General features: G+C 36.6%; 1 protein-coding gene across 1 annotated transcript in view; it reads left to right on the top strand.

Annotated features, from left to right (window-relative positions):
• The window catches only part of IQUB (IQ motif and ubiquitin domain containing), a 75,484-nt gene that overhangs the window by 30,170 nt on the left and 18,121 nt on the right, over positions 1–27,193 (top strand). The window contains exons 7-10 of the mRNA XM_053669954.1: positions 2,347–2,557; positions 10,370–10,545; positions 17,880–18,050; positions 22,698–22,874. Of these exons, the coding sequence (XP_053525929.1) occupies positions 2,347–2,557; positions 10,370–10,545; positions 17,880–18,050; positions 22,698–22,874 (735 nt within the window). The remainder of the gene's footprint in view (positions 1–2,346; positions 2,558–10,369; positions 10,546–17,879; positions 18,051–22,697; positions 22,875–27,193) is intronic.

Genomic DNA, 27,193 nt, shown 5'->3' with positions numbered 1-27,193 from the left:
CTAACTCCCTCTTAGGTGCTGTGTATTCTGCGGATTAGCTTATGATAAACTGCTAGTTCTCACCCAATGTCCATTCTTCCCTTTGAGGTAAAGCTTTGCTGGGCTCATGGCTGCACCACTGAAGACCACATTTCATGACCTCTTTCATGTATTGGTGAGCCCAGACACTAAATGTGAGGGGAAATGATGTGTGGCACTCTCAAAGTGACTGGGTTGCAATTCTTTTGTTCTTTTTCCCTTATTTCTACTGACTTGAAAATGATGAGCAGTGAACCAGCCATCCAGGACACACAAGTGGGAAGCCATTTGTAGAATATGTCAGAGTGTACTTCTAGTGCTAAACTGCTTGCCAATCCCTGGATTTTGATGTGAGTGGGGAGACCAACAGTGGAAAAGGTGGGACAACTGTAACTGAACAGCAATAAAAAAAAAACCTTCTAGATGGTTTAAACATTGTGTTTTGGTGTCTTAAATAAGTTTAACAAATTTAATAGCACTTAAGCTAATGTTTTATTGATTTGTAAAATTTCAAAAATAAAAATTTTGTCACAGTCTTTCTTGATTCTTTCATAGTTATTTGATATCCTTTTCTTCCACTCTAAAATGTTCATCTAGTCTGGTCTTGTTTATTGTTTTGTTGTGTTTTGTCTTACCTCTAGCAGAGTGGTTGTAAAACTTTGGCACTGATCAGAAATACCTGGAGAAATTGTAAATATATTTCATCCGTGCTCCACCCCAGATTTTCTGATTCAATAGCTGGGGGTGGGGCAGCTGAGAATTTGCATTCCTAACAATTTTCCCGATGATGTTGATACCACTGGTTTAGCCATCATGCTTTTGAGACCCATTGTTCTAGTAATTCAGTTTCATACAAATGTAAATTCTTCTCTGTTGAATGAGCCATCTTTTATTTTTTTGGCTTTTCTCAAATGTTTGGTTTTGGTTTTTCTTAAGCGTGTCCTCAGAGTATTTGAGATTTTCTATGTCCAGTATGTTATATTTGTTTACCACATTCTTGCCCAGTGGTATTAGAGGATGGGCAAGGCTCAATTCTGGGAGAGAGCTAGTTTTCTGGAGAGGGGGCTTCTTCTATTTATCCTGGGTGTCACCAGCCTTCTGGGACACTAACTCCCTTTGCCTAGAGGCAAATACCTCTGTTGCTCTTTAACTAAGTTTTTTTGGAGGAGTGTGTCCCTTTTGCTTTTTCAAGCAGTCACCTTGTTAGTTGCCCTAAGGACCATTCTGCACCCAGATCTGCCAGTTTTGGGCTTGAAGCCGTGTTGGAATCACTCCTGTAATTTGTAGTTTGCCTGTCCAGTGTATGGTTAGACTCCGTCTGCAATTTATTCCACCTGTCTCCTTTCTTCAAATTTCTTTTCCTTTGGAGGACTCCTTGGGTATGATCCAATCTGGCTACTTATTTTTCCTTGTATAATTGTCTTTAATTGTCAGGGATTAGGATCAGGGAAAGGAATGTATCAACATATTCTCTGCCTTCCATCTTGATCCAGCCTCTCAACATTTTATTTTTATTTATGAATTTAGTAAATAAAATAAACTCAGCTATATTGCAGGGTTTTTTTTTTGAGGATCTATTACTGCAATAGACCTCAGGCATATTTAGATTTCTCCCAATTTAATAAATACTTGTTTGCTCAAGTCTCCCTTTTATCTCACCTGCCTTTGGTGATTTCTGCCATATTAACCTACAGGTATATGTTTAGGAAATAGAATGTTGTTTTAAATATGAGCTTATGCTAATGACAATAAGATCAATTAGAGAGATTTACCACTCAATAATACTAGAGATAATTAATATAACAAATTATTAATATAATTTAAATAATAGTATTTAAATTGAATTTATTACATTACATTGATTAATATACTTATATAGGTTTTAGGTATACAATTCTACAATAATTGTATTCATTGAGCACTTGCTATGTACCAGGCTTAAGCTAAGCACTTTCCATGTATACTGTTAATATCACTGTTTTGCAATGAGGGTACCAAAGCACAGAGACAGCAAGTAACAAAACCAAACAGCTAGTCAATAGCAGAGGAAGATTTAGACTATGTTTTACTTAGAGCCTGTGCTCTTAAGCATTATACTGTCTGCCTCCTATGAAAGTGCATTTGCTAGATTTCAAAGTCAAATAGCTGACGTGCATTATCCATGCTATGATGCACTTGTATGTGAGAATATCTGCCATGGAGCTAAAGCTAGACTCAGAGGTTTTTAGTAGTGATTGAATTGGAGTAAAAATAATCAATGTTGCCTTTCCTTATTGACTGATGAAGTTGATGGTAGATACCTTTTATTTCTTTTTAATTTAACTACAGGTGATAGTGTTACAAACTTACTATAGACAATGGCATGCAAAAATGGTGGTGAAGAACTTAAGAAGACAAAAGATGTTAAGGTTAAAATGGGAAGAACAGGAAGAAAGAAGAAAGATAGAAGAAAAAGAAGAATGGACGACATTGGACTATTACCGGAGGCATAATCCTCAAACAAAAGAAGATTTTGAACTTCTGTATAATGCACTAGAGTGTAAGTTTGAAATAGGCTTGGTATAAAATGTTAATTTTATAATTTTTCATTAGGAGGAAAAACAGGTCTATTAAAGACAAAAGGAAAACCTTACTATTTTAGGAAAATGTCTTGGGAATCTGTGTGAGACAATTTGAAATGATGAATAGGGTCTTACATTTGGGACACGATAAAGGCTGAAATGAATTTGGAAATGCTTTTATATTAACAGTAGGTAAATTATACAAGTTTTGTATATTATTTCATTTGATTGTTATTACTGTGAGATAAAGAGAGTATTGTTTAATACGGTTCCTTGACAGTTCAGGAATTTGTGAACCCAGAGTTGAACTGCCTCCAGTTCCTCAGTCCGGCATCTTGTCTCTGATTCTGCTCTTTAGGTGAGGGGCTGGCCAAAGCCTTTGATTCCCTTCCATTAATCATAATATATAAATGTACATTTTCTACCCATTTGAATTTCATGCCTCTTTTCTTTCATACAATGTGTGCTAGTCATTGACACAATTAGAAGGTTCAGTTCCTCAAATAAGTGAAGTATTAGGGCATTAGAGACACTGTTCTTCTGAAGCCTGTCCCTTGCCTGCCTTCCAATCTCAGCTTAAATGTCATCTACTCAGAGGCTTTTGTGACTTAGTACAACTTGTCTATCCTATTGCACTCCAGACTTTTTACTCATAACACCATCAGTTATAGTGATACACCTTTTGTTTAAAATTAACTTTCACCCTTGGTGTGTAAGTTTTGAGAGAAACTGATTTTTTTTAATGATCTCTGTTTTTCTGTGCTTAGCTCATATTGCAACAGATATTTGTTGAATGAGTGAATAAATGAATGCAGGGGAAACCTAGGAATGTACCAATGCAGCTATTCAGGCTTCTGCTTTGTCAGAAGTGACTTGATAAAATGAAAGTAACTGGAACAGAAGAAATTTTCTATTGCCTTAGATGCTAGAAAGTAGAGAAGTTGGCCTCATGTGATCACAGAAAAAATTTTAAATGAAAAATAGCTTTAATTTTTTTCTTCTTGTGGAATGGGGTTTTTAACCCCCCCAAAATAACAGTCTTTGACTTCTATGATGGCTTATAACACTAACTTTAAGCAAAATTTTATTTTATTATAATTTTGTTTATGTGCTATTTGTGGATATTATTATGTTTTCTGTTACCCAGGTCACTTTTTCTTCTCTAGTTGAATACAATTTTAGATGTTGGGTACTGGACATATTTCAATAGCTGCATGAAAATTCACTATTTACTAATGATGATACAATTCAACACTAGGTCCAACCAGCAAAATTAGTGACTGTACCTCACATGCAGATTTGAGTGGCTTTAGGAATGCAGCAGTGTGTAACAGTTAAGCTTGCTCCCTACACTTGTACATCTGCCTCTTCTTTCTCCTAATTATTGACCTATACTTTGTTTTACTTTAAATTTTACTTCTTCCATTTGCTCTGTCAGATGAAAACAGAGGTTATTTCTAACTTTAGTTTAACAGAGAGCAGTGTTGGCAAAGTGTCTGTGAAAGATCATACTCATAATTATACAACTATACAGCAGAGTTTTATATAATAGAGTTCTGTTACAGCAGAACTCTATTCAAATAATAATTCAAGTTCATATGTGAATAAGCCAAAGGATACCATTGTTTTTCTGTTTGATTAAGGGGTAAATATGCAAAATAATAGGAAATACGCTAAATGAGGTTCTACCTTTACTATGTATTGGTAGTATTAACTTTATACAAGTTACTTATTTTTTTAATGTATTTTACTGATTATGCTATTATAGTTGTCCCATTTTTCCTCCCCTTTGTTCCCCTCCACCCGCCTCCTACCAGCATTCCCCTGCTTAGTTCATGTCTATGGATCATACATACAAGTTCTTTGGCTTCTTCATTTCCTATACTATTCTTACCCTCCCCCTATTTTGGACCTACCATTTATACTTCTTATTCCCTGTACCTTTTGCCCTGTTCCCCCATCCCCTCCCCATTGATAATCCTCCATGTGATCCCATTTCTGTGATTCTGTTCCTGTTCTAGCTGTTTGCTTAGAAAAGCAAAAAGCCTCTAGTTTTTTTTTTTTAGGTTCAGTTGTTGATAGCCATGAGTTTGTTGTCATTTTACTGTTCATATTTTTTATCATCTTTTTTCTTAGATAAGTCCCTTTAGCATTTCGTATAATAAAGGTTTGGTGATGATGAACTCCTTGAACTTGACCTTATCTGGGAAGTACTTTATCTGCCCTTCCGTTCTAAATGGTAGCTTTGCTGGATAGAATAATCTTGGATATAGGTCCTTGCCTTTCATGACTTCAAATACTTCTTTCTAGCCCCTTCTTGCCTGCAAGTTTTCTTTTGAGAAATCAGCTGATGATCTTATAGGAATTCCTTTGTAGGTAACTCTCCTTTTCTCTTGTGACTTTCAAAATTCTCTCTTTATCTTTTATTTTGAGTAATGTAATTATGATGTGCCTTGGTATGTGCTTCTTTGGGTCCAACTTCTTTGGTACTCTCTGAGCTTCCTGGAAGACTATTTCCTTTGCCAGCTTGGGGAAGTTCTTTATTATTTTTTTAAAGTAAATTTTCAGTTTCTTTTTCCTCCTCTTCTCCTTCTGGCACCACTATGATTCAGATGTTGGATTGTTTAAAGTTGTCCCAGAGGTTCTTAAGCCTCTCCTCATTTTTTGAGTCCTTGTTTCTTCATTTTGTTCTGGTTGAATGTTTATTTCTTCCTTCTGCATTAAATTGTTGGTTTGAGTCCTGGTTTCCTTCCATTCACTGTTGGTTCCCTTTGTATTTTCCTTCACTTCACTTTTCATAGCCTTTACTTCTTCCTCTACTTTGCAACCATAGTCAACCATTTCTGTGAGCATCCTGACTACCAGTGTTTTGAACTGTGCATGTGATAGGTTGGCTTTCTCTTCATTGCTTAGTTCTGTTTTTGGAGCTTTGACCTGTTCTTTCATTTGGGCCAATTTTTTTTTTGTCTTTCTGGCCTGTTATGTGGTAAGGGATAGAGCCTTAGGTATTCACCAGGGTGGGGCAACCCACTTTGTATTTTGTGATGCTCTGTGTGGGGGAGCAGTCAGAGAGGGAACAATGGTACTTAGCTCCCAGCTGGCTTTCAGTTACTTCCGCTGCTACCCACAAGCAAATTGGGCCCTTTTGGTCCTCATTCTTGGGTGGTAGGTTTGTGTAAATTCTAGGACCTTGTGGGTCTCTCCAATGTGAGAGTCTCTCTGCTGTGAGACTGGGAGTTTCTCCTGCCACCACAATTCCCACAGGTTTATACATCTGGAGATTGTGAAGCTTTATTTCTCTGCATTGGAACTCTGGGTTGCATGGTCTGTCTCACTCCCCAGTTGTTCCTCCCTGTTTATCCGCATGCATGTGGGACCGCCTGGTCCTCCAGCTGCCAACTTGCCACATGTGCATCCTCTCTCCCTGGCTGCCTATTTTTGCCCCTCCTACTGATCTAAATGAATGTTTCTTCTTTAACTACGTGGTTGTTGGACTTCCATACAGTTCGATTTTCTGGCAGTTCAGGTAATTTTTTTTTAACTTTATGGTTGTCCTTTTGTTTGTGCAAGTAGGTAAAGTGTATCTACCTATGCCTCCATCTTGGCTGGAAGTCAAAGTTACTTATTTTTTTCTAAGCCTCAGTTTTTCATCTATAAAAGAATTTAATAATTTCTGACATATCGACTTCACATGGCTATATAAAGGGAAGAATATAAAATATTACATTCATGAAAGCACTTTAAAAAGTACAAAGATCTATGCATGTCTTAGTTACTGTTATATGGTAAATTATTTTATACAGATTTTTCATATTAAAATAGAACAAATGTATTTTTTATTTCTACACATGATTTATATGGAAAATAAAAGTGAAATTTCTTGTATAAAACACATTTCTCAGTTTTCTTCTAGTCTTGCAATTCTAAATTTAAACTCTCAGGTTCATAATTTTTAAGTCTGTTTTGTTGTAGTTAAAATTTCTTTGTTCACAAGCTCAATAATTTATACCACTCTTCTATTTAATGTTCTTAACACCAGTATTTCAAGCTGCTGACCTCTTGTGGCCAAGCGTGTCAATTGCATAGTTTGAATTACATTGCCTAATCTGAATTTTAACATTTCCTTCGAATAATCTGTCCCTTGGTTATTAAGTGAAATGATATCAACTTAACAAATGGATTTAACTGCATAAATTAACATAATGAGTTAGATATAAGACTATATCCATGCAAACATGTTTGATTTTTGTCTTTTAAACTTTTATTTATTATTCATTCATTCATTTACTTATCCATGGACCTGAATTTTCACTTTTATCTCAGACTCAGCATAGGGGCCGACATCATTGAGAAACCTCTCTCGGCAGCATGGACACACCTCAGAGCTACTTTTCCTTGCCCTGTTATTCTCTGTGCACCACACTCTCTTAATTGTTTACCTTTTTACCTATGGCATCTGATAGGGCCTTGCTCAGTATGTCTAGTAAATGTGTTGAAATGAATCTTCTAATTTCTTTCTTTGTTTTGACTTGAGTTAACCATGTTTTCTGACTATAATTTTTTTTTTATCTTAAGGTACCTTGACTTTTAGCTTCTGGAGACTTCATGGGCCCAGTTCACTGATATCTGGCCCTGAGATTCTGACTCTTTTTTGGTTCTTGACATTCAGGCTTCCAGTCTGTGATGAGAAAAGTATTTATTTATTGGGGTTTGTGTTTGTTTGTTTGTTTGTTTGTTTAGTAATGAGAATTTTAAAAAGAAGATGCATATGAGCTGGCAGTGGTGGAAAAGATGTTGTACTGTTATTTTTTAATTTTCAGATTGTAATTAGATCTTAGAAATTTTAAAATGTGTATGGACTTTAAATACTGGTCTTGTACTTCCATTTTGTAATTGAACTTCTGAATCTGGACATTAGGTCATTTGCCAAAGAAGATAAGGAAATAAATGTATTTTTTCAAATGAACCAATTTATTTAATATCATTTTCTTTAAAAAATATCGATAGTTAATTGGCATTTGTTATGGGCTGAATTTTGTTCCCCTAAAATTCATATGTTGAAGTCCTAATCTCCAGTGTATCAGAATGACCGTACATGGAGATGGGGCCTTTAAAGAGATCATTAAGAATGAGTGAGGTACTCTGAGTGGGACATAAGCCAATTTGACTGGTGTTCTTAAAAAAAGAGATCAGGAAACAGCCATGCACAGAAAGAAGATCATATGAAGACACCAAAGAAGACGGCCGTCGACAAGCCTTGGAGAGAGGCCCTCAGAAGAAACTAGCTCTGCCATCATATTGATCTTGAACTTCTATCCTCCAGAACTGTGAGGAAATAAACTTCTTTTGTTTAAGTCACCCATCCTGTGGTAGTTTATTATAGCTGCCCCAGACAACTAATATATCGTTACATTGTTTAAAATCACCCCTAAGGAATTTATTTTATGAAAAGAGGGACAAAATCTCTCTTGTTTCCCTCAATGTCTTCTATGTACAGTTCTGGAAATGGTCAAATGAGGTATCAAATTTATTTTGTCTCGCTGCTCCTGATTCCTGTGCTTTTCTATTTCTTATCAGTAGCTGGAACATGGTCTATTTCTGATGCCATGTTCCACCCCTCATAACAGATTTACAGGGAGGCTGTTCTTCTGATGGAGAATATCTTGCTCTTTGAGGTTGGCAGAATACCTTAAATAATACCCTAGTGGCCTAACTGTATTGCTGGGCTGAAAGGTTTCTAATGTAAAACTGGGAAGTAAAATAGTCTTACTAGTATCATTTAATTGTTTTCTGCTTTCTGGGAATTTCCATATAATGAAATAAATATTTTCAGTTATTATTTCCACAGGCAAACACGTTTTCTCTTCATATACTACCTTTTGATATATGGAATTTATTCAATATTTAAAAGTTCCTTTTGATTGCTACTGTTAAATTATAAACTCATCAATTATGGGTTTCCTGCACTTGTATAACATTTTTAACTCTTTAATTTACAAATCCTCTTTAGGACAAACCAGGCCATACAGTGTTTGAATAATGTATTCCTGGTGAGGAACAGAGTAGATCCTTATAAGAAACATGACTGGCAAGTTTTTACTGGATCAGGATGATTTCGAATTGAAGTTTAAGAGAAAGAAGAGATGGTCTGATAATACTGTAAAACAGGATGTCGTGAAAAGCAGTGGTTAGCAGAAATAACACTACGACTTCAGATACATACTTTTCAATGCAAGGACTGGTGTTTAAGTAACCTGGCATTTTAATAGCAGAAAAATATAATTTCTAATTATATAAATGATATATAAATATAATTGATATATTCTGCACTATCCCTGTAACATGCTGGAAAACTAATCATGTCTGGAATATAACAAAGAAAGAGTACATTTTACTTGATTGAATCATATCTAATGGCAGATAAGGGAAAGTAATCTCATATGTCGAGAAAACATGTACCCAAAGGAAGTCTGTAAGCCTAATGGTGAAAGAAAATGTCAGGCTTTTGGGTAAAGAGAAATGGAAAGAGAAGCAGACATTCCGTTCAGGGCTTTACAAGTCTACCCAACTGGGAAGAAGCAAGGACACGTGTTGGTTCCTTCGGTAAGGCATGTGTCTTTCTCACATTAAACCTTAAAGAGTTCCTTTCACATGATAATATCTCAAAAATGGTTATTGGGTATTATGAACTGGGAAAGAAGTGATAGAATTTTCGCATGTATAATAACCAGATATGAGAGCTAGTTTGTTTTTTTTTAAGTCCAAAAAAAAATAGACTTGATTCTATGGCCACAATACACAGTTCATGAGTGTCTGAAACTTCATCATTCTGGCAATGTAATTATGAATTATTTTTATGTAACAGGACAGAATTAGATGGCTAATTAAGTAAAGGTGGCTCTCCAGAATAAACTAACAAGTAAGTTTGCATTGAAAAGGACTGTACAAATCAAAAGATGACATACTTTTGAGAGACAGCAGTCAAGGTTATGGAGCATGGAGCCACACTGCCAGGGTTTTATTCCTGGCTCCACCTGGACAAGTTACACAGGCTCTCTTCCTGCTTCCTTTTGTATGAAATAAAGGATGATAGTAAGACCCGTTCACTGGTTTGTCAGAAGAGTAAATGACTTCATACACGCAAGAAGCACTTGGGACAGAGCCTGGCACATAGTATGCAGCTGTCATTTTTGTGGTCTCATTTAATTAGGAAGAGAGGACTAGGGATTATGAGGAAACAGGGGATGAAGTAAATAGTATAGTTAAAAAGCAGGTTTTTCTGCCAGTGCAGCCATAAGAATAGAAAGGAAATTAAGGCAACGTCTAGCTATAGCTTGAAGGCATGGTTCCTGTATGGATTAGGAGAGAAGAGAATGAGACTGTAAAAAAAAAGGCTGATTTGTGGGGCCAGACCATGTTCCGATGTGTTCAGGGGTGAGGGTGTCTTGGGTGAGGCTGAAGTTAGGTAAACCTGCACGGATGGAGGACACACCTGCCGCCTTTGGGGAGGAATCCGTGAGCGTGCTTACCTGGGGGCATAAATTGCCATCATCCGCATTGCTGTCCTTTGGCTTCTGTTCGTTTGACTACTTTTATTGTGTAGTCTCTCAGCTTCTGGTTCACCTCATTTTTTCATATATCAGATGCACACTATGGATGATTCCATTCGTATATAATTTTATTTAAACTGATACAAAGATAAAATACCGCTTGTCAGGATGTGGTGGTAAAACAATACTCTGTAAAGATGTGGGATTTTAAAACGTGAGTCTTTCATGTTATTCCTCTAGTCTGGCAACAAGAAGAACTGGCACGAATTGACCAATCTTTCACTGGAGCAGAAAGGAAAGCTGCTTTGTGTGAACTTCTGGAAAAAGAGAGCCAAATTATTGCTTCCATTGGGAGACATAGGTACATTGCTTCTATAGCAAACCAGGAAGCAGCGATACAAGCTTTTTTGAATAAGGTTAGTGAATTTTTGAATAAGGTTAGTGAAGTACCAATTATTTAAATATCAATATAGCCTTAGTTTAAAAATGCAAAGTAACTAAAAGATTTACATTTTAAGAATTTGCATGAATTTTGTTTAGCATTTTGGTGACATAGTTTAAAAAATTCTCCCTGTATTTTTTCTTTTTTGTGATACACCTTTAGATGTTAACTGCAGCATGCAATAATGATTGACAAGTAACATGAAATTAACATGTTCATTCTCAGCTAAAGGGACCAATGAAGGAAGAAAATGTAGATAATGTCCTTGTAACTGTTCATTTAGATTTAGTCTGGCTATAGAAATTAGGTGAATCGCCCACCCTGATAAAATGAAATATTAAGTTCACAAAATGTCTTGTCTGGGGTGCCACTGTAGTGAGCAACCTGGGGAAAATAGCTATCGATTAGTATTTTTTCTCTTGCTTACCAGGTCATTAACTGATTGGAAATTTCTGACCAAAAGGATAGATGGTTATTGAAAACCATGAAAACATGTAATTTAGGGAAACACTAAAGTAATTACCCTTTTGAAATGAAATTGCCTGTTTGATATTAAATAGCCTGTTTCCATAGTGACCACTTTCCTTTTATAAACCTGATCTTTTCCAAACAATTGAAAGCCAATCAGCTATAAGAAGAAAAAGAATGGGGTTCTTCAAGCTATTCGCCTACAGGGATTCCAGTTGTAGGATTCTTGTTTGAGAGCATTTGTGTTAAAAAACTGTACATTTTTTTTTACTAGAAATGCCCTCCTGTTATCTCACCTGTACGTCCTTGTTTGATCTCAGTTTTTCTTATGGTTTGAACTACTACCTAAATCCTGGAATTACCTATAGTTCCAGGCTGGACCTCTCTTAGAAGCTTCCAAAATCACATATTCAAATGCCTACTGTCATAGCTCTTTGGACATCCTAGGAGTCCACCTCCAGTCAACCCTGAAACCATATCATCTCACCATTCCTTCATCCCTCACCTCTAAACTTACCCTGTTCCATAGCACTCACGTAATTTATCTCTGCTAATTTTTCATCATCTACTCAGTTGCTTCTGGCAGAAAGCAGGGTATTATTCTTGATGTCCTAGGAGCCACCAACCTGTTTGTTCTATTACTTTAACAATCTCTTTAATTCTTTGTTTCTTCACGTCCAACCCCCCTGCTACTGCCAGTGAGGAAGTAGTTCTGTCATGGTAGTCTGATGCTTCACATGTATCCACATAGGCCTTGTAGGCAAAGACATGAACTGCAGCTAATCTCTGTCTTGGTGGAATGCCTTGTGATCCTACTGGAACTTGCAAGGAGGGGAGGCTTCTGAGGATTTGCAAGGGGCAGCTCCTCTCTCTTGACCCCTTTCTCCCCTGGGAGGCTGTCATGAGACAGGGCTTATCTTGTATGTGTGAGCTTGACATTGATTTGAATAATTCTGGGTATCTCCCTCACCTGGGTTACTTTACATCTCCAAATTAGGCTCTTGGCCTCCAGTCTCACTTCTCAGTTCCCTCCTCCATACTGTTGCCATTGCCACAGTGACCTCATTAAATACTGCCTGCCCCTGCCTCTTCTCACTGCCCTCACGGAACAAAGATTTTCATAATTGACTCTCAGAGCACCTGCCCCACCCCACTGTTGTCTCCTTGCACACTACAGCCACACTGCTCCAGCCGTGCTCAATTCCTACTTGTACATCCTTGGAAAGATCATGTGCTCTTGATGCTCTTCCATCTGGTCTTACCTCTACTTGGAGCATCCTTTCCTTCCTGCCTCAGTCGCCAGTTACTCATCCTTCAAACAAGCCCAGTCACCCTTTGTTCCAGAAAGGATCCGCTTATCCCTCTACTTTAGCCTGCACTAGATGCTTTTATGAGACTGTCTCACTTCTCTCTGAGTACATCTTGGTCAGGTTTTATTATATCTGTTTAGATGTCTGAATCCTTCCTAGATTCTGAGCTTCTGAAGGCAAGAGCTATTATTATCTCTGTACCCTCAAATCTTAGCGCAGGGCTTATCACAGGGTATATATAAATTCTTGTGAAAGAAGGCGGTGAGGAAAAATGAGGGACAGAAATGTTGCTGTATAATTTTATGTTTCAGATATTATCAAGAAGTTACACAATGTAGATACTGTCATTTCAAATTCTTGAATATCTTCATTTGAGAGAAGATGAGTCGTAACTATATTGAAGCCATCCTGTTCATATGTCTCCAGATTCAAAGTTTAAACAAACTTACTCCTTTAGCAAGTTGTTTTATGCTGAAACCAAGTTCATCACTGGGACCTGTGTTCCTTATGTGGCTGATAGTTAACCTTACCAAGGAAGAGAGCATGGACCCAGGGCGCAAGAGTGTTTGACGGTGCCTGAAGCCTCTGAGCTGCCAGTGGACGGGGAAGGGGCATTGCGCCTTCTGTAGGATTTCCCACTTGTGCTGCCTCTGCTGCTTTGTTTCCTGTTAACTATTTTAAATTCTTCTTGTAAATACTTTTATAATGTCTATTATCCTTATGCCTTTTTACCCTGCCCCCTATCCCTACCCCAGTACTAAACATTTTTAAATTTTAAAGAGTCCAAAAGTAGATTAAGTCCCAACATATGATAGTGACTTTGGAGCCAATTGGTCTAAAGACCAATGGCCATAGCGACTATGGAGCCTATGAATCATGTCACTCCAACACAAGGCCTAACAGCAACAACAACAAAGACGAGATCTGGAGAATTTGGACACAAGAATTCCTATTAGGAGTGACATTTTTTTTGTGTGTGTCTTATGAATAACTGATAAGTTGTTAGGGTTGAATCTGAGGTCCTGAAAGATCCTCAGTGTAGGGAGAATTGTTTTCTGCCAGTAAAATGGAGGGGTTTTTTGTATTGCTAGGAGAAAAAGAGAGTGAAAAGACATTTGGAAGGTAATGGAGTACAATGTGGCTTCTTGTGACTTCTTAAGTTATATTACTAAATAAATGACATATTAAATGCAAGATGGTATTTTTTTGGTAAGAGGAGAGGGAATGGGAGAAATGACCAGGTCTTAATGTCCAGACTGACTCAGGGCAGCACACAAAGGTGTGAGACCAGAAGAGTGAAGGAAGGGTGGAAAAGTTATGCAAAAGGACTTGTGGATATCAAGGGTCATGGGGTTTTTTTGTAGGTCATAGGTTTTAGAATTATGGTTTTAAATCTGCAGTTACCTCAGATGATAAACCAGTTAATCTCACCAATCCCAAGTCTAAGACTTAGAGGAAATGGACGTTTTGGCTGATACAAGGGAATTTTGTCCTCAGTTTTGACCAAAGTGTATAGGACAAGAAAAGCACAACCACAGAGTGGAGCAGCTACTCTCCAGGTCAATCCACAGTCCATTATGTAACCTGATCAGTGCAGTCTTTGGAAATCTTGAGTAATTGTGGCTTTGGACCTGCTTTTAACCTGTTACAGTAAATTATAAAGTTGTTGTTGTTTGAATAAAAAATCATTTTAATCATCTTTTTGTATATGATACCATAGTAAACATCACAGAAAACAGTTAAGGTGGATTTTATAGTAAGTTTTTTTGCAAATATTTATACAGTGTCTACTCTTTTTAAAATTTTTTATTTAGTTATTTTTCAAATACAATTTTTTGTCTATTTTTCCCATCCCAGCCTCCCTCGCCCCTACAATGTCTACTTTTGTTTCTGTCCGTCCACGTTACCACCTCAGCGCCTCCATGCCTGACATTGTCTCTGATATTCAGGAGGACTCAGTGTGGAGTTCATAAAACTTGAAGTGATTTATTAATCTGCAGTTCTTTTGATTGCTAAAGAAAAATATCTTTTAATTAATTCCTGAAGGTAGACAAGGTTAGAGTTTTTCAAATGTCAAAATTAACAACCAGAACCATAATACAGTTTTTAAGACCCACATTTTGCACCATAATACATAAATATGTAAAGAGAACATTTTCTTTACTATACTTAACTTTGGAGAATAAAATTCTATGTTGTGGTTTTGGTTGAACTTCACTGAATCTAAACAGTATGTAGATTATTGAACTAATATTTTATATCTTTTTATCCTGAACATAGACTTTCTCTGAACAATGAATATGATTTTAAATTAGTCCAGTCAAGGCTCTGAACCAGTCATCTATTATTAATTCTATGCTGAACCTTCATTTTTCTTAAGAGAATTGATATAAAGATTTTTAAAGCATTAATTCAATAATTTATACTCTTAACACAACAAACATTGACTTCTACTTGTTATCAAATGTTAAAAACTTAACAGGTTCACAGAGATGAAGAAATTCAGGTCAAGAAATCTGAACAAAAAGTCATCGGCCAGTTTCTAATATATCTTGGATGCTTTTTACCCAACTGCGTAAAGAGACCACTTGCATTTTTGTAGGAGGCTTTCTTTAGAGTCAAGGTCATTTATTACTTTGATTCTCTTTGAGTTGCACACCACTTCTCATAATCACAAGAACCCAGGTGGCCAACACCTAACGGGGCAGAAAAATCAACACTCTTGCCTTTCTCTGAGCACCACACTACACCAGGGTGTCCTCTGTACAGGAACAAAACCCCTTTGTTATGGAAAAGAAAAGTTTATCACTGCCCAGTAGCTTTGGGTGGGTTACAATTATTCTTAATTTGTGCCTTCAGGGACTTGAGTATTAATTTAGGAGGAAGAAAAGCCCTCCTCTCTCAATGTAGTCATTTCTTCTCTTGTGGAAGCCTGGTGCTCTCAAGATTTGTGTTCTCTCTCCGCCTTTCCTTCCCTGAAATATGTCTTCCTGTGACTCTCCTGTTTCCCTCCTCCAGACTCTGTGCTGTCTCATTTGTTGGCAGCTAAGTGGAATTTATTATGTTCCTGTTTTCTGAATCAATTTTAAGAACATGATTGCTGTACATCTCTTAATACCACCAAAGCATTCAAAGAAAAGAGGAAATAGGAAAGAAAAATCAACAAAGTTGACATTTTCCTGCATCATGTAAAAAAAAAATCTTAAGGCCTGAAATTAAAAAAGCCTGGATTTGGAGACCAGATTATCAGTGTTGGTAAAAATAAATCCAAGTATAAAAAGCTTTGCCAACAGATTTTTAATATCTTCTCAGTGCTAACATTAAGGAACTTGAACTTCAAATCTACGGTTCTTTTGTATAACTCAGTTCCTTTTCCTCTGGCTAATGCCTAGTTTTTCTTCAAGTTTTATCTTAGATACTATTTTTTTTCACCAGTTAACTGCTTCATAGCAACCTATAGTTACCTATTTACCTGCAGTCATCAAACATAATTACCCATCTTTAGTTTCTTATTTTCTTATCTTTACATCCCATTAGATCTGAGAGTTCTTGAAATCAGGATACTATTTTATCTACTAGGTACCTAATGGTACATTTAATAGAGCCAACCCTGAGGAAAACTGCATGCAAAATTAGACTTTTGAATATTGTAGAACAAACTTAGTTTAAGATTGCTTGTTCCTTAAAACTTTTGAAAAGAGCTTTGAAACAAGCATTAAATTTTAATAACATTCTGAGGCTGACCCCAAACATAGGTCAGCCTCAGAATGACATGGCTGTAGTCAGTTTAAAACAATTTTTTTTATTTCTAAGTGATAATTATTAAATGATAAAACACTTTATTATTGAGCTATTTCCCTTTTTTGTTTTAAAGGTTTTATTTATTTTAGAGAGGGGAAGGAAGGGTGGAAGAGAGGGAGAGAAACATCAATGTGTGATTGCCTCTCATGTGGCCCCAACTGGGAACCTGGCCAACAACCCAGGCATGTGCCCTGACTGGGAATTGAACTGGAGACTTCCTGGCTCACAGGCTGACACCCGATCCACTGAGCCACACCAGCCAGGGCCTCCCTTTTTAATTCTTAATAACTTTTACTTAATTCTGCCAGCCCACTAACATTACACTATTTAATATTAGATTTATGCTCTAAAATATAAATTAATTATAGGGCTGAAATTTCTCACTTGCTGAATTAAAACTAGAACTGAGAATCTAAAGTTTATGATGCATTTTGGCTTTCCTCAGAAAATGATACCATTACTTTGAAAGCATATGAAATGTAGTTGCTTTTCAAGTTTACTTTGTAGTTCTCAATATAATTTAGCTAATATGTAATATAAAAAATTCAAGGTAAGTTGATGCTTAACTAAAAATTCCTCATAACACTGTCAATCCAAACACATCTTTACATTATTTCTTTATTTGGCTAGTCTACATTCTTGATGATTTGTCCCTATACATGGTCTTCTACTTAAATTTTAAATGAAATCAAATCTGAGATTGAAATGGTTGTAAATATGGAGTGAATTGAACTACAGCTCTCCAAAGGAATTACCAAACAGCCTCCAATATTTGAACAGTTAATAGTCATGATAACATAGCCTTGTTTGAAAGGAACCGGGCAGCTTTATACTATAAAGTGGAAGAGCAAATAGACCGTGAGTTTTCATGGGAAAGTTTCCAGGTGAATGCACCTCACAGGAGGGAACAGAAGCAGTGGCAAACAGACTAATCGTCACCAAAGACTGTGCTGATGTCTCAGTCTGCAGAGCACCTGTTCCATCTCCTGCCTCTGCGTCTGAATTCCTAACCTGGAAGTACTCGGAGGAGCTTCAGGGCAAGCGAACTCTATTTTTAACCCTCAGTTCAGGGGGCGAGCTAGTTGGGAGGTACCATGCCAGATCCGGAAATAGAAAGTGAGAATCTTAGCCATCTTCAGGGAGTGGGGGACAACAGCATTGCTAAGATAGCTCAGTAAAGCTGTTTCACTATGGACATCTGCTGTGGGAAGAACTATGAACTTGTTATAGATTGATTAGGAAACAGAACTATAACTCACACAGTTCTTTATATCTTTAGGCTTAACACATTGAGGATTGTAACAATTACTCCACAAATGTTGTCTTCAATTGGCAAAGCATGATCAAGACACATTTCTACAACTCACTATAATTAAACCAAGCAGATAACTTTTAAAAACATTCTAAATAGCATGCTTCTTCCCAACGTGGTTAATGAGTCATTTCATGTGCCCTTCAAGCCATTCAACATACTTGGTAGTACAAATTAGCAAATCCTGAATCCTATAAATGTGTCTATATTTTATACATTGAAGAACTCTCTCATATTTTGTTTTTCTCTCAAATGCCTTACTCTCCCATACTGTATACATTTTTCAGTTAATTTTCTTTTAGTGATACTTTTATTTATAAAGCACATGATATTAAAGTAAACAAACTTTTATCAGAAAGAACAAAATTATTTTTTAGCCTTTAACTAACTGATAATTATAAACATATTATTTTTAAGTGTTCAGCTCCAAAGAAATGGAGAAGATTAGACGGCAAAATAATTGAGATGGATACACAGTTCACTATCAGAGCCAGGGAGCTACAAAACATCTATAAATGCATTATTCTAAAAAATCTCTCTCAAGACGAGAGGCTGGATGTACTGTTAACACTTAAACATACTGTGAAGGTATGTTACCTTTCTCTTACTTTTGGGTTATCCATATCACTATGAATAAAAACTTAAATACTAAAATAAGCAAGATGTTTGTATTAGGTGGTTATAAAGATGATTAATAAATGTTTATGTATATTTTATTTTGTCAACAACTATATTGTTTTGGTATATTTTGGGAATGGTATGGTTTATGCATTAATATATATTTAAAAGTTCTCAAGGTATATATTACTACATAATGTAAATATGCATAATTAATATTCTAAATGTAAATATATTTTATATATGAGCAGTGAAGCAAATATATGCACATATATTGCATGGGATTAATACTCAATTTAATAAAATAGCAGCTACTATCTATATATTTTGACAAAAATTTTATTTTTGGCAATTTTAAAGCAGCATCAGTGTAAGCATTTTTGTCTTTGTTCCCCTCAATTATTTATTTTCTGTGTTTTAGTCTTGCTTTTAAGGACAATGAAGCATATGTCATAGGTCAAGTTTCCAAGAAATGCAGGGATTTGTGTGCAGGAAGTTTCTTGGAGAGTTCTCTTAAGAGTAACTCTTATGAGGAAATAGAGAAAGCAGATTAGTTCTCTTTTTTTGGGAAAAAAGAAAAATTAAACTCTGGTGCAGTCTCAGCAATGATTTCGGCCAGTCTCACAGGGACCTCTGAAACTGCAGACTTCTGAGTTGTCCTGAACTGAGGTGGGGGCTGGAGATTTACTCTCACACTGCCCATTTACCAAATGTGGCTTGCCCCCAGGAAAGAGGTGTGATTTTTGTTTGTTTCATTTTCACTTCAGTCTTATATTTGTAACTTAAGTGACTTTTTTCTGAACAGTTTAGAAAAACCAAAACACTCTATTACCATGATTCCAGGTTGTGAACATATTGGTGTACTGACTACACACACATCACCGTAACAGTCACTCAAGTCAAAGCAGTCCGTGTTTAAGAGTCTAGGGAACAAAGGGCTGCACTGGCCGAAAGCCCTCAGGGAAGCTCACATTTGCTGCCAGGCCTACCCATGGTTGGAGTCCAGTGAACATTCCTCTGAACAGCCTGGGTTGGGCTTGAGTGATGCGGGTTTGTGGAAGGTGTTACTTTCCTTGGTACCCAGAGGTCTAACCCTCTCTGCTGGTCTTTTCCATCAGTGTCCAAGAAGGAAAGGGGATAGAGGGAAGGAGACAATTTAGAGTACTGTCTGCTGTGCTCATCCTTAAATGTGACTTTGAATGAGGCATCTGTCTTTACCAGAAAGCAGTTGTCAGAAAGGGACTCTGTTGAGAGTGTCACTCAGCAGTAAACCAGTAGTGGGGGGCATGATTATGGCAGGTCTGAGCACAGCATACACTGCACAAGCTGCTGTTTGGACCCACTGGCTTCATGTTCTAAGTTTTGGGAGCATCTCCTCTGCATCGGGGTAGGCCCTTTTTTCCTGGGGAAAATTGTAAGAGCAAGGTGGGTAGGTAACTACAGCTCCTATTGCCATTGTCCTTAAGGCCGTGACATATACACTTGTCCCTTTCCCCTACTATCTGTTTTAGATTTCCCCACCCTCAAGTAGCACCTTTACTGGTCTAGGTGGCCTATCTGTTGGAGTGACCCACACTTTGAGAGATCTAGACCATAGATCACAATGTTCTTTTCAGACTGAGGCTACTAGACTTCCATTTATTGTCAGAATTAGGCAGGGGTGTACCAAGAAATGCCCATAACCCAGGTGCCAAAAATATTCTTCCTTGTTTCCATTGGGTAATAACAGCCCTCCTACCTTTGAAAGATCAAGGTTGATTACCTTTATAGGCATGTAGCACTTTTCTTGTCCTAGGTCCTTTGGCCTAAGGAACCCAGGCATTAGATGTAGTTTAACGTTTAATAGGACTCTTGTGTCCACTGCTAGAAGCATTTTTCCCTCCAGGAATTAAGACTTCCAACTTTAAAGAGCACAGAGTTGCAGGAACAGGAAGCAAAAATTTCCCAAGTAGTAAGTGGAGCCACTTCTACTTCCATCCCCTTGGTTTCCAGGGTGGAGCAGTTTCAGGGGCTTCTACTTAGTCTTCCTTATCACATTAGCTCAAGAAGTCAAGAGAAAGGGGGGCCTTGGCAACTACCAAGTATTCCACTCCAGTAATCTTTTTAAGAATTAGGGAAATGAACACTGGGTGGGTCTCTGAACCCAGGGGACCCATTGTGAGTTGAACATGGGTAAGGATTCTTTTTATTTATTCATCTATCTATTTATTTGGTTGGTTGGTTGTTTTTATTCCCATATACCTTCATTCAGGGAGCTGGGCCTTTATTCCCCCACACTGAGTTGTCATTTCATTCAGGGTATTCCAGTAAAGAAAGCATGACCTCGAATGAGGAAGTTATTTTAAATTGTTGGCAGCTACTTTCCAGCCAATAGGGCTTTCTCTAGCTGAAGGCAATGTGGAGGGAGGCTCAGCTGAGAGTGGCCATCGGCCAGCCCCATCAGCAGCTCGGAGCCTGAGAGCATTGGTTCTGAAGTGGGGGTAATCCAGATAGCAGCACATCATAGCATTCACTGTAATGAATGTCTTCTGTGTTCCTAATTAAAGGAGGAAAACCCAAGTATCATTAGGACCACTGGTGTAGCTCTTATATCTTATAGCTCAAATTGAAGGCAATATTGGGCATACGTTATTGTCAATAAGGGTAAATTAAATGGGCAATTCAGCTAAAAATATTTGGCTTCTGAAAAAGATTTCGAGTTCACTAAATTTATAAGATGCTTGCCAGATGCCACCTTCAGTTTATGGCATAAAAATATAAGTTGTTTCTGAATTATTGTCTGTGATAACTATTATAAAGTTTGTACATAGACAGTAGATTGGGTACTGCATGGTGCATCTATTTTGGTCATCAGTAGGAGCCACATTGCTAGAACATATAGATACAGCTGTCCAAATGATAATCAGCAGCTCACTATAAATAACAACTGAGAAACTGTCAGCCATATACAGATCTATCTATGAGAATCTTGTGATTACAATCTAAGAATTTCATGAGTGTAACTTTTAGATACCTCATGTGGGTTCTTTGCTTCGTAATTGCATAGAACTCTCATTCTCTTAAGAAACGAGCAAAACACATAAAGTTCTTAAGAATTAAGTAAATGAGTAAAATGGTTCTTGTTGGGAGACAAGTCTCCTGCATTTCTGTCCATCTTGAGAGCAGAGGCATTGAGTGCCTTTGTCCTGGACCACCCTTTCAAATACGTTTGTGTAGTGACTAGCCTTGGGATATAGAGATGGTCAGGAAGAGAGGGAGAAACAAGATCCAGAGGTGGAACATAACATAAGCCTGGTGTCTATAGAGGGCAGTAGAAAGACCATTTGGAAAAAAGAAAGTGCAGGTAGGGAATGTGGTAGAAATATTCTTACCTGCCATAATTATGACCGTTATCTGGTTATTTAAAAACCCAAAGGCAGCTCATAAAAGATAAATGGTGCATCTCTTAAACAGTATATTTAAGCTGTTATATCCACATGTATTCACTTATGGTTGTACAACCTTAAATAAGTAATTTAATATTTCTGAAAATCAGTTTCAATTAATTTATAAAATTAGTTGCATTGAGGCTATAAATATGTGTGCATACATGTGTAATATCAAATAAAAATCTCTATTATGTTTCAGTGCTTATAAATAGGGAGCCCTTAATAAATAACACGTATTATTTTGATGACAATTACTAATACAGACCATTGAATTTTAAACCTGAGTACATATTCAAATTACCTGGACAGCCTGAAAAAGAGAGAGACAAAGAGAAAGACAGATCCACACACATACACATAAATTATGAGAATAAATGATTAGGAATAGTATCTAGGTGCCACTTCAGAGCAGTGAGATTAGATGCTCAAGTGTGAGAGTGATGCTAAAATCACCCCAGGTCCTTCTAATGTGCCTTCAGGGTCAAGGACCATTGATGCAGACTCATGTATTAGCTATGCCAAATATATATTAAAATGTACAGAAGAGTATTATTTTATTGTTACTGACTTTACCTTTTGACTCATTCATTCACACTATCTTTCTCATGGTCCTCTGTCGGGCAGTTGAAACAACTTCTATTTGACTACTTATAAATCCTTCTACCTTAATCACTTTACTCTTACCTGGGTGTTCTAACTCAAACACACTCATTTCTATTACTTTATTAAAACTACTGTGAATTATAGTAACATACAGATGATATGTGTGATTTTGTGCCTTGATTCTTCTGCTTGACATTACTTTGAAAGATTGAAAATGTAGTTCATTTATTTCCTTACATTAGATAATATTCTGGTATATAAACAGGCCATCACTTATTTATGTTATTGATTTATTTATGGCTATTTGGTTGTTTCTAATTTGGGGCTACTGTGAACAATGACTCAACCTGCATGTTTTTCTAAGCACATAAGAGTGGAATTGCTGGATTGTAGATTTTGCATATATTAAACTCTACTAGATATTGTCACCTCTTCCAAATTAGTTGTGCCAATTTATACTTTTATCAGTGATGTTTCATTCTCAGTGATATTTTCTTCTAGACTCGAGTTTCATTTCTTTGTGTGGTAATTTTGAAAACTGACTGACTTTTAGAATTCTATACTGAATATTTTGTGTCTTGTATAGGAACATGAATGTAAACTGACTCAGGAAATTCTAGAATTGATTGACAGAGAGGTTGACCTTATGATGAGAGGTGTCAAACAAGAAAACCTTGAGGGACTCAGAAAAAGAATTGCAACGCTGTTTTTTCATTACATCAAAACACCTCTGTTTAATCCAGAAGTTTCAAGACACCTTAAGGTACTCTATTTTTTCTCTATATTTCTTTCTCAAAATTTTAATACATGCTTTTTAATACATGCTGAGATGAATAAATTCAAATTTTGCTTTTTTTTTAAAGACTTTATTTATTTATCTTTAGAGGGAAAGGGAAGGAGAGAGGGAGAGAAACATCAATGTATGGTTGCCTTTTGTGCGTCCCCTGCTGGGAATTGGCCTGCAGGGAACTGGCCTGCTGCAACCCAGGAATGTGCCCTGACCGGGAATGGAACCTCGATTGTCTGGTTCGCAGGCCCATGCTCAATCCACTGAGCTACACAAGCCGGGGCCAAATTTTGCTTTAACATTTCACTTGGGGTCCATGAGGAAGACCATCTTATTGTGAAATGTCTTTTGAGTGATTATTTTTTAGGTTGATGTATTAAACTTATTTATTTAACTTCTTCTGTGTCTGCATTTCCAACCTTCAATTCTTTTCTAATCTCTGAACCCAATTTCCACTTGAATAATGCTCTGTGTTGAATGTATTGTGATCTCTCACACCTTCATGCTTTTGCATGTACTGGTGCGTTCCCCTGGAATGCTGTCTCCACCCTTCACCCAGCCAAATCCCATACTGTTTTCTAAGACTGATCCATACATCTTCTCCTTCATGAGGCCTCGGAGATCCTGGATCTCTGAGATTCTACATGCTCTTGTTTGTGTCCCCTTAGAATACTGACAACACAGTTTTAATTATTACTAGACAAATCCATGTAGCTATCCTGAGAGAAATTCAAATGTAACATGTGTTTGAATTAAATTGTCTTCTTCAACTCTACCATGTTTGGGCTTCACTAGGGATTTTGCTCTTTGTCCTTATTGTGTTTTTTAAATTATTGTTCTATTACAGTGTCCCATTGTTCCTGTTACTCTCTCCTGCCCTGCCTCCCACTCAGTTTCTACCCTGTTGTCCATGTTCATGGGTCATTTATACTGGTTCTTTAACTAGACCCTTCTCCTTCTTTTCTCCCTTTTACCCCTCCTCCCACATCTCTGGTCCCTGTCAGTTTATTTCTTGTTTCCATACCTTTGGTTCTATTTAGCTCGTCTCTTTGTTTTGTTCATTAAGTTCCATTTACAAGTTATGTCATAGAGTATTTGTCTTTTGCCACCTGGCTTATTTCACTTAGCATAATGCTCTCCATTTCCACACATGCTCTCATAAAAGATAGGAGTTCTTTCCTTCTGCTGTATAGTATTCCCTTGTGTAAATGTACCACAGTTTTTGATCCACTGATGGACACTCAGGCTGTTTACTTGCCTATGGTAATTAATGCTGCTATGAACATTGGGGTGTGTAGGATCTTTTGAATTGGTGTTTCAGGATTCTCAGGGTATAATTCCAGCAGTGGAATTGCCAGGTCAAAAGGCAGTTCCATTTTTAGTTTTTTGAGGAAATCCCATACTGTTTTACACAGTGGCTGCACCTGTCTGCATTCCCACCAACAGTGCACTAGGGTTTTCCTTTTTTCTACATTCTCACCAGCACTTGCTGTTTGTTGATTTGTTAGTAATGGCCATTCTGACTGGTGTGAAATGGTATCTCATTGTGGTTCTGATTTGCATTTCTCTGATGGCTGGTGACATTGAGCATTTTTTTAAATGTCTATCAGTCCTTTGTATGTCCTCCTTGGGGAAGTGCCTATTCAGGCCCTTTGCCCATTTTTTAATTAGATTGTTTTGCCTTCTTGGTGTGGAGTCGTGTGAGTTCTTTATATATTTTGGAGAGCAATCCCTTGTCTGAGATATTGTTGGCAAATGTTTCCTCATGTAGTTGGCTGCCATTTCATTTTGATGATGTTTTCTTTAGCCATACAGAAGTTTATAAATTTGATGTAGTCCCATTTGTTTATTCTTTCATTTATTTCCCTTGCCCTAGGGGTCATATTGGTGAAAATATTGCTGTGAGGGATATCTGAAACTTTCCTGCCTATATTCTCCTCTAGGACTTTTATGGTGTCACAGCTTATGTTTAAGTCTTTTATCCATTTTGAATTTATTCTGGTGTATGGTATAATTTGGTGGCCTAGTTTCATTTTTTTTTTTTTTTTGCATATAGCTGTCCAGCTCTCCCAACACCATTTGTTGAAGCGGTTATTTTTACTCCATTTTATGCTGCTACCTCCTTTGTCAAGTATTAATTGACCATTAAGACATGGGTTTATTTCTGGGCTCTCTATTCTATTCCATCAGTCTACGTGTCTGTTCTAATGCCAGTACCAGACTGTTTTGATTATAGTGGCCTTGTAGTATAGTTTGATATCAGGTATTGTGATCCCACCTACTTTGTTCTTATTTCTCAAAATTTCTGAAGCTATTGGGGTCATTTTTAGTTCCATATTAATTTTTGAAATATTTATCCTAAATCTGTGAAATATGTCATAGGGATTCCATTGAATCTATAGATTGCTTTGGGTAGTATGGGCATTTTAATGATGTTGATTCTTCCAATAAATGATCATGGTATATACCTCTCTTTGTTTGTATCTTCCTTGATTTATTTTATCAGTGTTCTGTGGTTTTCTGAGTACAGGACTTTTACCTCCTTGGTTAAATTTATTCCTAGGTACTTTACTTTTCTTGTTGCTATATAATAAGTGGAATTTTCCCCCTAGTTTCTGTTTCTGATATTTCATTGTTGGTGTACAAAAATGCCTTCAATTTCTGAATATTGAGTTTGTATCCTGCTGTTTTGCCAAATTCATTTACTATGTATAATGTGCACCCACATAACTGACCCAAACTTTCAGGAAAAAATCTTTCATTTTAATTTTTATATTCAATTATTTATTTATTTATATTTAGATACTTGTTTTTGTATTAAAATAATTTTAGCATTGATTTTTAAATATATTATGGTACAAAAAATTTTATGTAACAAATAATTACAAAACACAAGAACAGATATAAGGTATTTAAGGTACTACCAATGTATAACGCACATCCTTATTTTTCCCTCAAAAATTTGGGCAAAAAACTGCACATTACAGGAATATATGGTATTAGGTTGAGTAGCTTTTTGGTGGAGTCTGTAGGGTTTTCTGTGTACACTGCTATGTCATCTACAAATAATGACAGTTATACTTCTTCCTTTCCATTTGGATGCCTTTTATTGTTTTTCCTTTTCTGATCACTGTGGCTAGAATTTCCAATACTGTGTTGAATAAAAGTGGTGAAAGTGGACATCTTCCTCTTGTTCCTGATCTTACAGGGAAAACTTTTAGTTTTTGCCCATTGAATATGATATCGCCTACAGGTTTCTCTTATATGACCTTTATTATTTTGAGGAATGCTCCCTCTATTCCCTCTTCGCTGTTTTTATCATAAATGGGTGCTGTACTTTATCAAATGCTTCTTCAGTATCTACTGATATGATCATGTGATTTTGTCTTTCATTTTGTTTATGTGGTATATTGTGTTTATTGATGTGTGAATGTTATACCATCCTTGCATCCCTGAGATGAATCCCACTTGATCATGGCGTATGATCTTTTAATGTATTGCTGGATCCATTTCGCTAATATTTTGTTGAGGATTTTGGCATCTATGTTCATCAGTGATACTGGTCTTTCATTTTCTTTCTTTGCTGTGTCTTTACCTGGTTTTGGAATTAAGATAATACTGGCCTCATAAATAGAGTTTGGGAATCTTCCATCTTCCTGAAATTTTTGAAATAGTTTGAAAAGGATAGGAATGAACTTTTCCTTAAATGTTTTGTAAAATTCCTCTGTGAACTTGTCCAGTCCAGGGCTTTTGTGTGCCAGGAGTTTTTTGATTATTGTTTCAATTTCGCTAATTGTTATTGGTTTATTCAGGCATTCTGCTTCTTTTTGATTCAGTTTTGGAAGATGATATGTTTCTAGAAATTTGTCCATTTCACCCATGTTTTCAAATTTCTTAGCATCTAGTTGTTTGTAGTAATTTCTTCCAAACCTTTGTATTTCTGTAGTATCAGTTTTAACATCTCTTTTTTCATTTCTGATTTTATTTGGGTCCTCCCTCTTTTTTTCTTGATGAGTCTAGTTAAAGGCTTGTCAATTTTGTTTATCTTTTCAGAGAACCAGCTCCTGGATTTATTGATTTTTTGAATTGTTCTTTTAGTCTCTATGTCATTTAATTCTGCTCTGATTTAAATCGGACTTAAATAATTTATCTGATTTAAATAATTTTTTATTATTTCCTTCCTTCTACTTGCTCTGGGCTTTGTTCATTGTTCCTCCAGTTTCTGTAGATGTAGGTTTAGGCTGTTTATTTGAAATGTTTATGTCTTTTTTAGGTAGGCCTGTATTGCTATAAAC

This window comes from Artibeus jamaicensis, unplaced genomic scaffold (assembly GCF_021234435.1).
Source record: "Artibeus jamaicensis isolate MK-2021 breed Jamaican fruit bat unplaced genomic scaffold, CSHL_Jam_final contig_540, whole genome shotgun sequence".
Lineage (NCBI taxonomy): Eukaryota > Metazoa > Chordata > Mammalia > Chiroptera > Phyllostomidae > Artibeus > Artibeus jamaicensis.
The sequence above is the reverse complement of the archived record's forward strand: the minus strand, read 5'-3'. Positions and strand labels throughout refer to the sequence as shown.